The sequence below is a fragment of the Brienomyrus brachyistius genome, chromosome 9 (assembly GCF_023856365.1).
Source record: "Brienomyrus brachyistius isolate T26 chromosome 9, BBRACH_0.4, whole genome shotgun sequence".
NCBI lineage: Eukaryota > Metazoa > Chordata > Actinopteri > Osteoglossiformes > Mormyridae > Brienomyrus > Brienomyrus brachyistius.
In genome coordinates, this window is record NC_064541.1 from 145,734 (window position 1) to 161,454 (window position 15,721).

General features: G+C 37.1%; 1 protein-coding gene across 1 annotated transcript in view; it reads right to left on the reverse strand.

Annotated features, from left to right (window-relative positions):
• Positions 1 to 15,721, reverse strand: part of LOC125749678 (protein lin-28 homolog B-like) — a 33,525-nt gene extending 17,804 nt beyond the window's left edge. Inside the window, exons 1-3 of the mRNA XM_049027151.1 lie at positions 15,083 to 15,721; positions 9,815 to 9,863; positions 2,764 to 2,951 (exon numbers count right to left, since the gene is read on the reverse strand). Coding sequence (XP_048883108.1) covers positions 2,764 to 2,951; positions 9,815 to 9,848 — 222 coding nt within the window. The 5' untranslated portion in view covers positions 9,849 to 9,863; positions 15,083 to 15,721. The remainder of the gene's footprint in view (positions 1 to 2,763; positions 2,952 to 9,814; positions 9,864 to 15,082) is intronic.

Consider the following 15,721-nt stretch of genomic DNA (forward strand, 5'->3'; position numbering starts at 1 on the left):
AATCAATCTACCCCCATGCGCAGGAGGGCATCTAGTGTGATCCGCATCCACATAGACATTAATGGGGGGACTTCACTCCTCTGTTCAATACAGTCAAGGATTCCTTCTAGAAAGGCATAGTACACATATCATTTGGTACTCATGGCAAGAGAAGCCCATGAACCAAAATAAAGCAGAACAATATACATCCTTAACATATATTCTAACCATAATTACCAAAGACAAATATGCTATCTTTTGGCATGATGAAACCATGCACATCCCATTACTTTTCTAATTAAATACATCTTCGACTCATGTAAGAATATTAACTTCCATTCATTTGTAAGTCCTTAACATGGCAAGCAATTAAAAGGAATTGACCATAATGAATTAAAACACAATACAAGGTAATGTACAACCATCTGACATTTCATTAGTTTGTCTAATAAGTAATATATGTATGCAATTCTGTATTACAGTAAAAACCAAAAATCAAGTAATGAAAATCCCATTTTAATAGTATCATGGTTAAAAAAATCAGCCATTCCTAAATTCACAAAATGCTGGATTCCAAGATCGTATTGATTTTGGTTATAAGGCAATGCTCAACAGCAAATGAGAAATTGTTTACCAAATATGATGCTTTTTTCCATTATTAGAAATCACTCATTGCTGACTGTGACTTCATAAGCCACGTATCTCTCTAAAAAGTTAGTTTCATAACGCCAGAAACACAAGGTTCAGTGTCCGGTTTTACACCACCACCACGTCACACGAAATTAAAAGCCAGAAATCTGAGGAAACAATTACACTGTATGGGTAGTTCTCAGCAAAAATACAAACGGGACCAAGTCCTGTTAAACAGTCCATTTGAAATTAAGATTTTTTTTTGTTTTACATTTGCAAATAAGGTCAAAAAGAAGATACATTTGTAGTGAAACCAAGCTTAAGTTTACAAATACACAGAACAAACAATGCCAGAAAAGCTTAAAATGTTCATTTTAAACAAAAACAGATACAAACAAAAACATGGGTCATGACTCCGTGATCTATTTCACTCATCATAAGCAGAGATAGCAAGTCAAAGCTAAAAATATGCCCAGTATTAGATCAGATTAATCAATCATTACTGGAAGATTAATTAGCAAGCAAAAAGAAACCTGATAAGTCAAAATAATTCCAATCACCAAAAATGACACTCAGAGATTAAATATTTTATTCTGTTAAGTATTACTCTTTCAGGGTTTGCATTTTCTTGAGCTTTCTATGTACGTTTGTTTGCTGGTATGTAATAATAACTGATTAGTTTATTAATTATAGGTGTTATTTTACATTTCTAGCATCCTGCTTGAAAAAGAGATACATTGTGATACACCGCAATATACTTAACGCAAGAGCGATTTTACATTATAGTTCTCAGGATGGTACAAGAGCACCAGTGTTTTTAAATGTTAAAATATTTACCTGTGATATTTGTTACACAATGAAAGTGGCCTTAACACTATGTAAATACGCCAAGCTACTTTTTAAAACGCAGTTTATATTATCTTTGGCACACTGATATTACCAAAGATATGATTTTGTTGTCGTTGTTGTTTGTTCCTTTTAAAAAATGTCGTAATGTCTTTTCTTGAGGCATCTCAAGCGATACTTGAATCAGGCTGACGTTACAATAGCATTAACTGTTTCTCTAGCGCGTATGCAGTTGCTTTTCAACCGCCTTAGCTTGTTTGCATGTTTGCCAGTGTACCATCTGAACCAAAACAGCTGCATTTGGGCCCTACGCATTGGTTCGCCAATTCTCAGTAAAACCAGTGACACCGTTTCTGAATAAAATTGAAACGTAAAGATTTATTTCCAAACCATAATACTAACTTTAAAATACATTGATCTCTAAAAAGTGTTCATAAACATTTATTTTCCTATTTGTATATCGATATAATAAAAACTTACACTAGATCGCAAATAGAAATACACGTTGTTTAAACGTGAGGATGTCGTTCTGTAAATAAGGATTTGTACAAATGAAATGTTTGAAAATCTAAATACGCTAAGGGATACATACCAATGCACACAAATGGGTAGAAGCCTACATTCACCTTGGTAGACTTATTTTCGTAGTACCAGCAAACTTCACAACTTTTCGCAACCATTTAATCGGATACTATGTTTTTTTTCCTACTATCAACTCAAAATTCAAATCACAAACATGGACCTCTACATAGAACACTACATGCAAATGATCAGATTTTGAAATTGGAAAAAAAAGAAAAAGAAACGTACACTCCCCATGTTTCAAAGCGTTTAGACATGTAAATCATGTAACTCCTAAACTCATGTAAGATATTGCACATTAACCATAGTTAATCGGACAGCAGAAAGAAAACACCAACAACGTGTATTTTGTACAAAACACTGGATACTGCAGGCTAGGGTATGAAGTACAAGCAATCGGTCTAAAAAAAAAAAACGACATGTTCTCCACGTTTTCATGCATACCCATAATTTCAGACCGGTAGGTTCATACAACACAAACAACGCGCTTTCATAAGCTTGATCAGTCTCATTGTACTTAAAGAAGCCATGTGTAGCACATCACAATTCTCCATTTCTCTGTAAGAAATGTAACGACTTCTATCTCCGGGTGAACTATTTAGCCCGCTGGCTTTTTTTCTAGCCAACAACAGCTAAAGTCATCAACTGACGTGTGTCCTACCGTAGCCGAGCCAGAACAACAAACAGTGCATGTAGTGTTTTCTACGTTAGTGGAAGGGAACCTACTTGGTGTACGAAGACATCCTGCGGAGAATCCAAGGGACGTCCCCCGCGGCTGGTCATTGATATAAATCCGAACCCCATTCGCACATTGAACCACTTGCAGTGGCCTGCCCCACAGAGGACTTGGGGCTGAGCCTCTTCCTGCTCAGGCGACTTCCCGGGGTCATCTCCGCCACCTTTACCCACCCCTCCTGCAAACAAATTTTCAAAACGTTTAGAAGAATACGTATCAATGAAAGTGTTGCGCGTTGGCGCTCATCTCAGCGTCTGTTTCTACGCGGAAGACCACGCATTAAGACCGCCACGTGAAAATCTTTATCAATGGAAGCAATACTTATGTAAGCCTTTGCCATGAATCACGAGAGAAGCATCTTAAGTATAATACTTATACATTGTCGATTTCTTAACCCTCGTAATCCATGAATGGTAAATAACAGTATTCGTAGTAGCAGCAGCCTAATAATAATAAAAATATGTATTGCTATTATTATTATTATTCAGTATACTGCGGCACTCGGCGATAGCATTGCACAATTCACCCTTGCACATGCCTACGTCCAAGGTTCTCTTCAATGGAACACCCGCTAGAATAACTTGATACCAAACTCCCAGGACAGGTGTAGTCTACAGGCGATCCGTCTCGTCGACCACAAAATATACTAGCTTTTATATAAGAGTATATTGGAGAAATAACTTAAACTGCAGTCCAAGACATCTTTTCTTATGAGAATCACTGGGGGCGGTACGCAACATTTAGAAGGTCTACAACAATAGCTTAGCGCAGCCCCCTGTGCTATCAGGTTAGAAAGTAAGGCAAAGGGGATAATGAAAACATAAATAAAGAATATGGAATAACCTTCGGCCATGTTTTCCCGCCGACCCTCTTTTCCGAAGTTCTGAGATAGAAACTTTTCCTTTGAAATAGGGTATCTTCTGCATCAATCGAACATCCCGATTTCCAGCGATGACAAATTTAGCTCGCATGGTCTAGCGTGCTTTCCCCCTTTTGATTTTTTTTCTGTCTCTCCCTCTCCCACCCGCTCTCTCTCCCTCTCCCACTCACTCACTCACTTACTTACTCACTCACTCACTCCCTCACTCACTCACTGTCTGTGGCCCCAGAACACACGTGACTTTGTCAATTACATGCTTTCTTGGTACTAATTTCACTTCGGATCTTGCAAAGGGGAGGGGAGAAGATACGTTTAGGGTTGAGGCAAAGGCAGCCAATAGTCGCTTTACGGATCCGTCACTCAAAACAATTTCAGACTAGCAAAATCTTTCTTTAACACGTAGTTCATTTTGAAACTACTTCGGTAACATCGGACATCATCTATATGCTGGTGAACCACAGCAGTTTTGTTATGGACCGAACAGAGGTCTTTTCATTTTCCCAGTATTCTTAAAGGGTACAAAACTGTGCTGGTCCACATCGGTAAGCCTCGTAGAGTTGAATAGCGCGTGGCCACTAAAATAAAGGCTACGTTAATCTTTCTTTATTTTTAAGTATGAACAGAATATATTTATTTTTCGTGACGATATACAATAAAACAATTTTCTTTCATTCATCAATTACATTAATTTTATTTATTTATTGTTTAACCCAAACATTGTTTAAAAGGGTATGATCAAAGGCATGCAACGCTAGATCTGTGTCGTTCAGTTGCTATTTAACAAAGACCCGGTTCCAAGCAGAAGGCGTAAAAGAAATGTATCTTTTTAAACTGCAAATGATGTCGAACAATACCACGAAGCCGTCTTTAAAAGAGAACGAGGTTAATAATTCCCTAAGTGTTACAAATTATTTAAAACAATTATTCACGTTTTATACAGTAACAAGACGCGTTGTAACCAACCTTTCCAAAACACATGGTGCTATTTTTAGAATGAAAAGAGAAACAACCGCATCACCAAGTATTTGAATAAAACTGCTATCACAAAGAATAATTTATCTTGACGCTAACTCTTTTCTCATAAAATTTCTGACTTGGTAGTATGAATCCAAAATATAAATTCTTGAAAATATTGCCTACCGCTCAGATTTGGAAACACTGAAGGTGTATGTTATATTTATGTCCTAGAAAAGAAGGTAATTCTGAAATGTATGATGTTATTTTAAAAACTTCTATGCTGGTCAACCACCAGCATTTTATCGAATCCCAACAGCTCTATGGCGCCCATTTGTCTGGAGTTCTGTGGATGTCTTTTATATTTAAAGGTACATGTTTACCCCACCCCCACCCCACCCCTTAGCTTATGGTCAGTCCTCGCGCAACGTCTGCTCAAATAAAGGGGGAGCATTGGGATGGACCTTTGGAACAAGAATCGTGTAAAAAGAAGCTAAAACAATCTAGCAAGTGGAGCAGAAGGTCTAAATCCTGAAATTCCTTTGCCCTCTTCAACCGTAAATTTCCTATAGGTTATTCCAACAAAGCCAAACTGGAGGTCAGGTCAGAAAATACAAATGATATACCTAAACATTCAAAACACAGGCAAATGAATGAAATACCGAACGACCTAAAGGGACCACGAACAGAATAAAATACCCGAAGACACATCGCATCCTGAATTCAAACTATTAACTGGCTTTGCAACAGAAAGTATCTTTTTCCCTAAAAAATAAACATCAATCCAAAATGATTAGCTTAATGAGTGCTAAAGATCATTGCGCATTTTACTACGCAAATATGAGTGATTTTACAAGTAATGAACAACTGAAATATCACTAACAACCGTGGAAGATAAGAAGGTGGTTTGTAAAAAATTCTATTCAGGCATTGGCGTTTAGAAATGTCTTTGACTGCGGTATGCCAGGAAGCGAATGGTGAGATGGTGAATTGCTTTGACGAAGAAAAACACGTCGCAAGGATGAATTCACAATCCTCAACTCAAAAGCCCACCCTCCGGAATTCTCTTGTCGATCCCAGCCCCCTCCCGCTCACAAATTCTGTTTTTGAAGATGTTGTAAAGAACCTCCACAGAATTAAATCCAGGGTCAGGGGACTACCCACTAGTGTCAGATGTTATCGACTCATTCATTTCCTGTAAAGAGGCATTCCTCCTCCGTGAAACATACCTAGCAAAAAGTCTCTAACTACCTGTATCTATTTCATAAGCCATGTCGTGCTTTTCGTTATACAACCTTTTAGCTATTAGAAGTTTAAACACCCAGCTGCAAACCAATGAAAACCATTTAATCCCAATATGTTTATCATTTTAATTATCAACTTCAATTGTGAAAACAAATAACATGTACTGCCTCATTTTAAAACGAAGTCCAGCACTTAATATGCTTGCCTATTAAAAATACATATAGCCTAAGATTCCAAGTTTACATTATTGCAAGATAATGTTACAAAAATTTCTGAAATATATCTGTATTGTTTTAAGTACTGAGCTCTTGTGCGGTTGCAGACTAATCTAGGTAAATGATGCAACTTGCGAAACACAACTCGCATCCGTTTTTCAGTAAACGTTTTAAATCCCGCGTTTAGTTAAACCCACAATCCCACGCATGGTCTCCTTCCTCCACTTCCAGTGATGGTATCTGTAAAAGTGCACAAGCGCCTAAGCGAGCTGTCTTGAAACAAGATGCCTAGACAACCTTATTTCCGCCCCTAAAATCCATATGTAAACACCTTACAGTCCGCAGTTTAACACTCTCCCTTTTAACCCTTCAGATACAAAACAAATTACCATGCACGCTGTCCTTAATTACATGTTTGTTTGACATGGAAAAACAAGCAAATAAAAATGAAAAAAAAAAACAAGTTATGCAGGGCAGCAAGCAAACCAGCCCACTCACATTTTTTTAGGTACGTCGCAGGCACAAATGCACAATCAGCAGGTATTAGTAGACTGCCTAGAAGACGTCTCGTGTGTTAATTGCTAGTAGATTGTAAGCAGAAGCCGTTGGAAAGTAAATCTCGGAAACTCATGTATTTCATTTAGGTTCAACTGGTTCAATGTGTTAGTGTTTCTTTTGTGTTCAGGGGCTCATTTGTTTGCCTTCAAGTATGTTTAAGGGTACTGTCTGCACGAAATTAGTAAAACACCAGAAAACCATTATTTCTTAAATCTACGATATAGTTGAAATTGAACGCATCCGGAAATTTACCCGAATCTATATGGCTACATCCAGTAATTCGTCTTTTTATGGCTGGAGGAGGCGTATGTTTTTGAAACTGTGACAAAGCAACTTTTAAAACAAAAACATTGTTTTAATTACACAAGGATCTGTTTAAAAGTAAAATGGCAACAATGTGCGCGAAAACAAGTTTCTAAAAACGAAGGCGAAATAAAACGCAATAATAAATAGTGATTGAACATCATCATTTGGGGCCAGGATGCACAAACACTATTGCGTGCCTTTGTTTTGAATATTTCTGTTAACTCGGGCTATCCAGGCAGATATACTGGTCCGCTTTGCCACATTTTCTATGGTTAAGTTATCACTGAAGCATATTGCTGTTATTTTTATATATGTGAACTAGTGGGGGCAGGGTAGGTTTTCATTGCCATCGTCTTTTCTAGCGTTTTGGTTATTATTAACCTTTCTCCTCGGTGTTGACGGTTCCTTCATTTGATGCAATCATGCATGTTGGAAACAAACACCATAGCCTGAGCGGTACGTCAATACATTACTTATAACAGCAAAATAGTACATATTTACAACGGTAGAGACACATGGTTCCTCGCTTGTGGCAACTCCTTAATAGATTGACTTAGGTTAGCAAGTTGCGCTTTCGCGATTCTGGATATTCACACTCACAAAGTGCTTAATGTTAAGAGTTTGTGTTTAACGTGAAAAACTGAAATAGGGTCCACAGACGATGGACGCATGTGAAGATTAACTTGACTGGGGAACAATGTAAATTGGGCAGCTTTTGTGAGGCGTTACATACTGGCATGCGATGTGAATTTGCCACGCGTTGTCTTCACTAATAGAGATGCACAAAGGACATATGTTGTAAACGTGTAAGGCTTTATAAACTTCAATCCAAAATGATCAGATCTACTGCTTATACCAAATCAGACAAAGCCGGACAACTTAATCAGCTAGACACAGAAGAGGAGTGTTAGGTTCTTTAGTGGTATCATAACCACCGTGTTGGATTTCAACGATAAATGTAAGGAGATACTGGAAGACACGTATTTTGGTGAGTCTGCAAACCATGCATCCGTCTTTGTGTTCAATTCGAAGTTTGAATAATGAACATGATCATAAACCGAGGAACATCTTTTTATTCTAATGGAGGGATTGGCTAGCAACCTAACAGAGAGACGCAGAATAAGCGTGTCGTTTCACTAGTATTACTAAATGGCAAAATAACCTGATAAAACACAGATCACAAAATGCAGCTTTTCATGCGTTGTTTCCACAGGCCGCTGCTATATCTATATAACCTACGTGTGATGAATTGCCTGACTGGCACTGCAAAGACAGGAAAGTACTCTAGACTCGAAATATACACGATAATTAAGCGGCTCAACATACACAGGAATCACTGCCCAATTTAACTCACAAAACTAAACTGCATGTATGTAAAGTAACACCACGTAAACAGTGCATTTTCTATTCAACTTCACGACAAATACTACTGGGAAGCAAGCTTTTAGATCAATTATCTGTATATCTGGCACTTCGGTGTTGAAAGTAATTTAGACCAAATTTTATAATTAAACAATTTGTACAGCTAAAACCCAGTGGGCTTTCTAACGTGGGCCTTCTACCGGAAATGTCTTAATCACCAGTGACTTAGTTGCCAACACCTGAAGCTAAGAACATAGGTTCATTCTCAATATGTGCATCCATATTTATCATAAGCTCTTAATAACTTTAAGCGCATGAAAATATCAAAACGTCAGATTCAACAACCAACATTCGCCGAGAGCCATAAAAAACACGTGAATCGAGTTGGCTTCATTTCCCAAGTTGAACACAGCTTGCAAACCATTCACACGAAATTTGGCTGTTAACCGCTATCGTCTGATTTCAGATGTATTACTGAGACTTAGGGCACCTAACCATAAAACAATTATTTCGTAACTACAAATAGAGTTAACCAGGATAGCAATAATAACAAAAAAACCTGCGTGTATACGTACATGATAAATAAAACATTTAAGATGTTCAGATATATTTTAACGCAAAATAATCAAATAATAACTGAGTCATATTTAATGTGTGTTACATTTTCAGTGGTATCTGTAATGTTATTCTATATCCATTTTATATGGTTACCACGTTTGTAATCGGTCGTTACTGAATATTGTCATTAACACATTTATACAATTATATGCACGGACGTATTTTTACGTTGTGCATGATTCTTTTCTAATGATTAGAGATTTTTAAAAAGATTTTAAAAGAATTATCAGCAACAAAAAAAGACGGTGACATCACTAAAGGAACCCCCTGTTTTGATCGATGACGTCACAAGGCGGCATGCAAAGTGCTCCGGCTACGACGGAAATAATGTGCTGTAGGGACACTGGCCAAAATTGGGGCACAGGAGCAGCACAACAGTTGACCAGCATGTCCGCGTTTTAAGTAAGTTACAGTCTGATTACACCTTATTCTACACCATTATTTTTTAAATGCGTATCAATTGTTAAAAAGTTTGTCCGGTTTATGTCCGAAACAACCGATCGCTCGCTGATGCTTTTGTTTGCTGAGTAGCAAGCCGGACCACGCTGAGGGAACCGCCAGCTATTGTTACCCCATAGGTAACAATGCTTTATAAGTTGAAAGTGCTGTTTAATTTTCTTAATTATATTAAAACACTGTGCTTTATAGGATGTGCTCTCTTTTAAAATACGTTTTTTAATTCGCATGTCCACATTTAGAGTGAAAACAGTTGGTGTCTAAATCGTCTTAATAGCTCTAAGCAAACGCTATGGACTCAACGAAAGTGCAGTATTTTTCTAGGGCGTTAAGAAATATGAGAACAGTCCTCTTGATTTTCGTAACTGACGACATGGTCAGTTTAATTTGCAAAATGGCATTATGAGCTGTTGATTTTAAAGGAGCGAAGGGTGATGATGTACTGACCTGAGCATGTCGGGGTAGTCTTCCCTGCGCTCATGCTCTTCTTAGCAACCTGTAAACGGCAGCAAGAATGTTGAGGAAAAATGGAACACCTCTGAAACGATAAGTGAAACCACATAAAATTCTCCAAAATGGTGCTTCGTGGACCCCGAGAAGTCTTCAGAAAACCGATCGCCACGTAAACAGTCACCAGCGAAGCAGATCGGATTTTCTCTTATTATTATAATAATAATTATAATTATTATTATTATGCCGTTGCTATTGCAGCATTTTCCCAGTCGGTTTCAAGTAGACGACTTCACGGATTTTTTTCACCATCCAAGGTAGTCTTTCCATTAATTAATATTTAATTGGGATGTAACTTGAACTCTATGTCCTGGCAACTTGCTAAATTCCCCTGGACACTGGTACCAGCAGACAGACAAATAATAGGCCTTGTGTGCAATATTTAGGGAGTGATGTGGGATAATAGCTTTTAATATATTATGTATATTTTAATATATAATGAATATAATATATATGAACATGTATATGTGTGTGTTAATATAAGAACGTAATTTGGTGAGAAAACTGGAAAATGCTGTGTTCTTACTGCAGGTTAGATATAGAAATTTCCAGTTAATACAGGTCCTTGTATTGTTTTCTACAGATCATTCACTAAGGAAAGCATCTTAACTGGCAATGCCATTCCTTTTAGCACAAATGAAATACGGTTCAAGAACTGTTTGATCACCTTAACAATTTAGGTGTCTGGGTTGCTCAAGTCAGAGTTCAGGCTGGACCAGCAGCTCCACAGGCTCTGATTGTGGCAGTCTATTTTAGGAGTTTTATTCTTCTGTGGACCTGTTCCATTATGCAAATTGGTGGAATTAATTAGGCTTGAAGGGAAAAAAAAACATATAGGAGGAGCATTAGTTTGAAAAGAGAAGGTCTGGTTGCTGCCTTGTCAGCATGTGTAGCTGGTAAAATCAGACATTTGCACTTCACATTTCCCAGTCACAGATTAGAGCGAAAAGAATGTCACAGATAAAAGCCGAGAGCCTGGATTATACTGCATTTTCCATAGCTGCACAAGAAGTGAAGTAACATAAGATAACAAATTTCCGTATCATTGCAAAGAAATGTTGGAACAATTGTCTAAATTCAAAGCAATTATAATCAGTTTTAGTAGGTTTAAAGTTGATAATAATCAACACGATGTGTTTAATTTAATAATACATATATCATGTAATAATATATATATATATATATAGTTATAGTCAGCAAGACATGCATCCAATTTGGACAATTAAAATAAAAAAGAATTCTCATGTGTTCAAACTTGTTCATTATAAAAAATACTGAGTATGCAGGGTAGTATGTACTGGGTAAGACTGGTTTTCAGGGATTGACTTGTGTTCTTTTGCTATAGGGATTTCAGAGGTTTCAAAGAGAAAGTGTTTAACGCGAGGTGATATCAAGATATCCTACAGCACTGTGAGCATAATGTGTCAATGATTGATGGTGTTACATTAATGCAGGATTTTACACAAATATGACTGAATTCCTACCAGACAGATCACAGCCTTTAACCTTTTTCATGTTCACATCAACATACAAACATCAAAATATTGCCTCAGAAGTGAATGTAAAAACACTGATGTGCCCATATGATATGACATGTAAAATATTGAAATACGATGACATTTCTAAAAATCTTCCTATATTATATATTTTATACTCTATCATTGAGGTGCCTGTGGTCATTAGTGAGACTGTTGCCTTTTCGAATTCGTTTGGTAAACATGTTCCACAAGTAAAATTTAATTATACAAATTTAATGCCTTGGTGATGCAATTCTGCATATATTTTGCAGTCAGATGTGGAATTTCTGGTATTTCTGCATCATAATCCCTCTGATCTTTTTCCATCAATTTCTAGTTCACTCAGTTCATTTTTAACCATTTGATTTTTGTCCCAAGACATCTAAGGTGTCTCATATAAGAGTTATGTTTATATAAATTCATAGACAAATCATATTTTCGTGCTTGATTGTGTCATGAAATGTAGGGCTGGAGATCAACATGCAGGTCCATGCTTGATTTCAACCTGGATTTGAAGTGACAGTGCATGAAGTAGCTTGCCTGCAGTTTTCTATTGTCCTGGTTCATAATAAGCCAAGCTTTGAATGAAAATTTGTGCAGATACAGACAGACCGACACACATATATTCACACACAATTAAAATCACTTGAGCTAAAGTGGTAGTTTTTTTTCTCAAATCAGGGCGTTTTCAAGTGTAATTATTATATGATAATTATCATTTTTAATTATTACTGATTTAGAGTATCTTAGAATTTTCCCTACACATTCACACAGCATGAAAGATTCTACATATTGTATACCTGTAATTAAAATATACTTCATTTATAATAATCTTCATAATCAAGCCTTGTTTTATAGTATGCAAACAGAAATACTGAATTCAATCTTGTACATTGTAATTGAGGATGCATTTAAAACTCACATTTACATTGCATTACACACATTACATTTAAAAGTTTAACTAAAGCAAATATCAGTGAACACACAGCTTGAATACGTTTTAATTACACGTGTCTTGGTTATTTTGATTTATCATTGTTATTTAATGTCATTGTGACTTTTTATGTCTCTAAAGAACAAATTTTCATTTAATCTTCATGGTTGGTCTGACAGTAAATCACACATCTGTTAAAACCTTATTTTTATGTATTTTTCCACCTTCATCTCTGGATGTAATGCTTATTATTTCATAAACACTTATTTTTTATTTATGCTTGTTTATTAATTTGTATTTCATTATTATTGGAGCCATTGCTACTATGTAATGAATAAGGGTGGGAACCTGGGCTGATTACGATGAGCTTGTTTTGGGCCATTGAAACAGGTCACCAATTCTCTGCCTTAATGACTTGTAGTGGGCAGTAATGGCCAATCATCTGAATCTTCCACCCCTAGCCCACTCTCCCAGTCAGTGTTTTCTGATTTGATTACTATACATATATTTGTTGTTAGCTTTTATCCACGGGCTATGCATAATGTTCACTACTATTTTTCTTTCTTCCCTTTTTTGTTGTTCCTAAGTACAGCTTAGTGATAGGTGGTGTAAAGGGCTATGTGGTTAGGGCGAAAGTCTTGGGGGAGGGGGTTAGAGGATATACTCACAAATGTTGTAAACATTCTTGGAAATAACATCAAGGGACCTAAACACAGTCTTTCCAAGAATGAAGGGAAATCGCCCTAATCTGCTTAACTGCTCTCTATGTGATTACTTATACATGTATGATATAATTTAAACCTGGCAGCTGTTTACACAAAGGAAGATCGTTTCACAGAAATTAAGAAATGAAGCATAAAGAATTCAAGATTGGGAAAAGACGAACGTTTTGTTCTTTAAAAAAAAAAAAAAAAAAAAGAATCAGACACATGAAAGTAAGTAACTCACCACGTGGAATTCCATGGAATTACGGTTAGTTTTTAATCGTAAGAAAGTTCGAATTGAGAAAATGGATAAACTCAAACTCGGCAAATGTACTGTGAATAAATTCGGGACAATCTAAGTAATCAATAAACTCGCTTGGATTCAGCACTATGGCCAGCGACAAAAGCACATTTACGATTGCTGAAAGACCTTCCAGTTTTCGGAAGCTTTTTTCATTATTATTTTTGCACTATAGAAAAGACTTTAAATTACATAAGAACTACAACGGTAGGGACAGAAATAGCCAAGATCATTTCTTTTTAGGAAACAGCTGCAAATTGATACAGGATCGCAAACTTCCAATTCTGACGCCGAACTTGGAAAATAGTTCTAGATATTATGCGATCAAACATTTTAAGAAATAGGGCATATGTGTTTCAGATTTCTCGTTCAGTAGCAAGAGTATTAACTATTCTGGAAAGTCCCCTTCAATGAGTATACATTAACAATGGGCTATACATAATACAAACATGCTGAAACATTAATACCTGGCTTGTGATGTCATGCCTTATATATAACACGGGAGAAGTATAGTGTATATATTTTTTTTCAGCGATGTATTGCGGTAACCTTCTCCTACATGGTTATGTAACATAACCCATATACATGTATCTAAATATAATATGTGTAGTAGTCCGTAAAGAAACACTTTTACTTCGCCAAATACAGAAAATGATCAAACTTTGGAAGTCGTGACAGTCAAGAGAACGTAAAATAAGACTCATTTCATAACTCATAAATAACATTTATATTTATTTTTACAGGTATTTACGTTTTAATCCCTTAGTTTGTCACACAATTCAATGCGAACTATTTTGATATATTGTTGTCTAGTTACATCGTTTCGTGCAGAATATGGTAGATCTTATTATCTGGCGACTTGATATTGTTTATGCGACACATATAGGCCTACCTGTTGAGCGTGTATAATAAAATTATTTTGCCGTCTAAGGCTAAGATTCCTCGAATTCCATCTTTGTTGTTCCCGTGGAATAGCTTACGATTCTTTGAAAAACTAATTAAATCTTACTGTATGTCTCCGATTCTTGAGATGGGCCTGATTGTAGGTTGTTTAATGACATTCGACATCAGTGCTCTCCGCTGCAACCTCACAAGTCCTTATCAAGCACGCTCTCTCTAGTCAGATGTGCGATTTAACGATGCCGGTACACAATAACCAGCAAACTCTGGTTACAAGTCAAATTACGCAGTCGCTGACGTCTGCTGTGCATTTTTATGAAGGATGCCCCTCCGACCTGATAAGGATGCTCAAGTTTCAGCAATCAGGGAAATGTTAGGAGTTAATCCTCCCCTGTGCTATTGTGAACGTACGACGCCCTCTCACGCCTGTAGTCGGCCACTCGTTTAAAACTACCTATAGAGCGGGTCGTGGTCTGGTAAGAGTTAAAATTTCAACGGCTTCAAATGAGTTTCAGAGAAAGAGTTAAATCCCCAGTTTCACAGCACAAATCTACCCTAAGACGTTTTGTGGCGTGTCTTTAATAAATAATGCGTTTTAAAATTACACTACTGGACATCTGCCAATGAGTGGCGTTAACTGCATTCAAAACCATCGCATATGAACCCGGAAGAACAAGAGACACATTACATCTTCATCATGGCAATATAGGGAAACTCCGACCCATGATGGCTGGATGTTCAGCACACAATGTAACTCAAATCTTTAAAAACATGTTACTCTGTAACGTGGGTTAATCAGCTGCATTCGTTGTGTGAAACGAGGAAAAAAATGCGTATGCAGTAGCTTACCGATGTTTCGCCATCGCGGGTCGATTAGTTATATCTGAGACTCGAGTGTTTTCACTTCCTGAGTTGAATAACCTGATGCAGTAGCAGTGCAGATGGCAGCGGGGCTCTTGATGGTTTTGTGCCGTTATGAACAGCGCGGTGACTCGCCATAGCGTTTCTGTCTGTGGCCTCAGCGCACGCTCACCTGCTCCACGCGCCGCGGCGCGACTGATTGGATGCAGTCACGAGCAGCGCCAAATTGGATCCTTATTTCTAGTACTACTTCGCCCCAAGCCATAATTTTGACTACAACACTTGCACACGTCAAATAATTGCGTAACTGAAATGTATAACGTTGCAACCTACCGAGCTAAAGTGATAGTACGCGATATTTGAAATGAAGATGATTTACGGATATGCAGCTATTTATCATTGAATGAAGGATCAGCGCGTTCTTTTTCAATAACATGCAACATAGTTTACAGTGGTATCTGTATCTTATTTAAACGCCGTTTAAGTTGACCAGTAACGTCAGTGCAGTATTTGCTCAATTGGTGCAAATTCTGCAAATTTTCAATATCTGGAACTTTCGGTTGTTGCCTAACTATTTAAAATCTTATTCTCGACGAGACAAATCATTTACCAGGCAATGTCCCGACT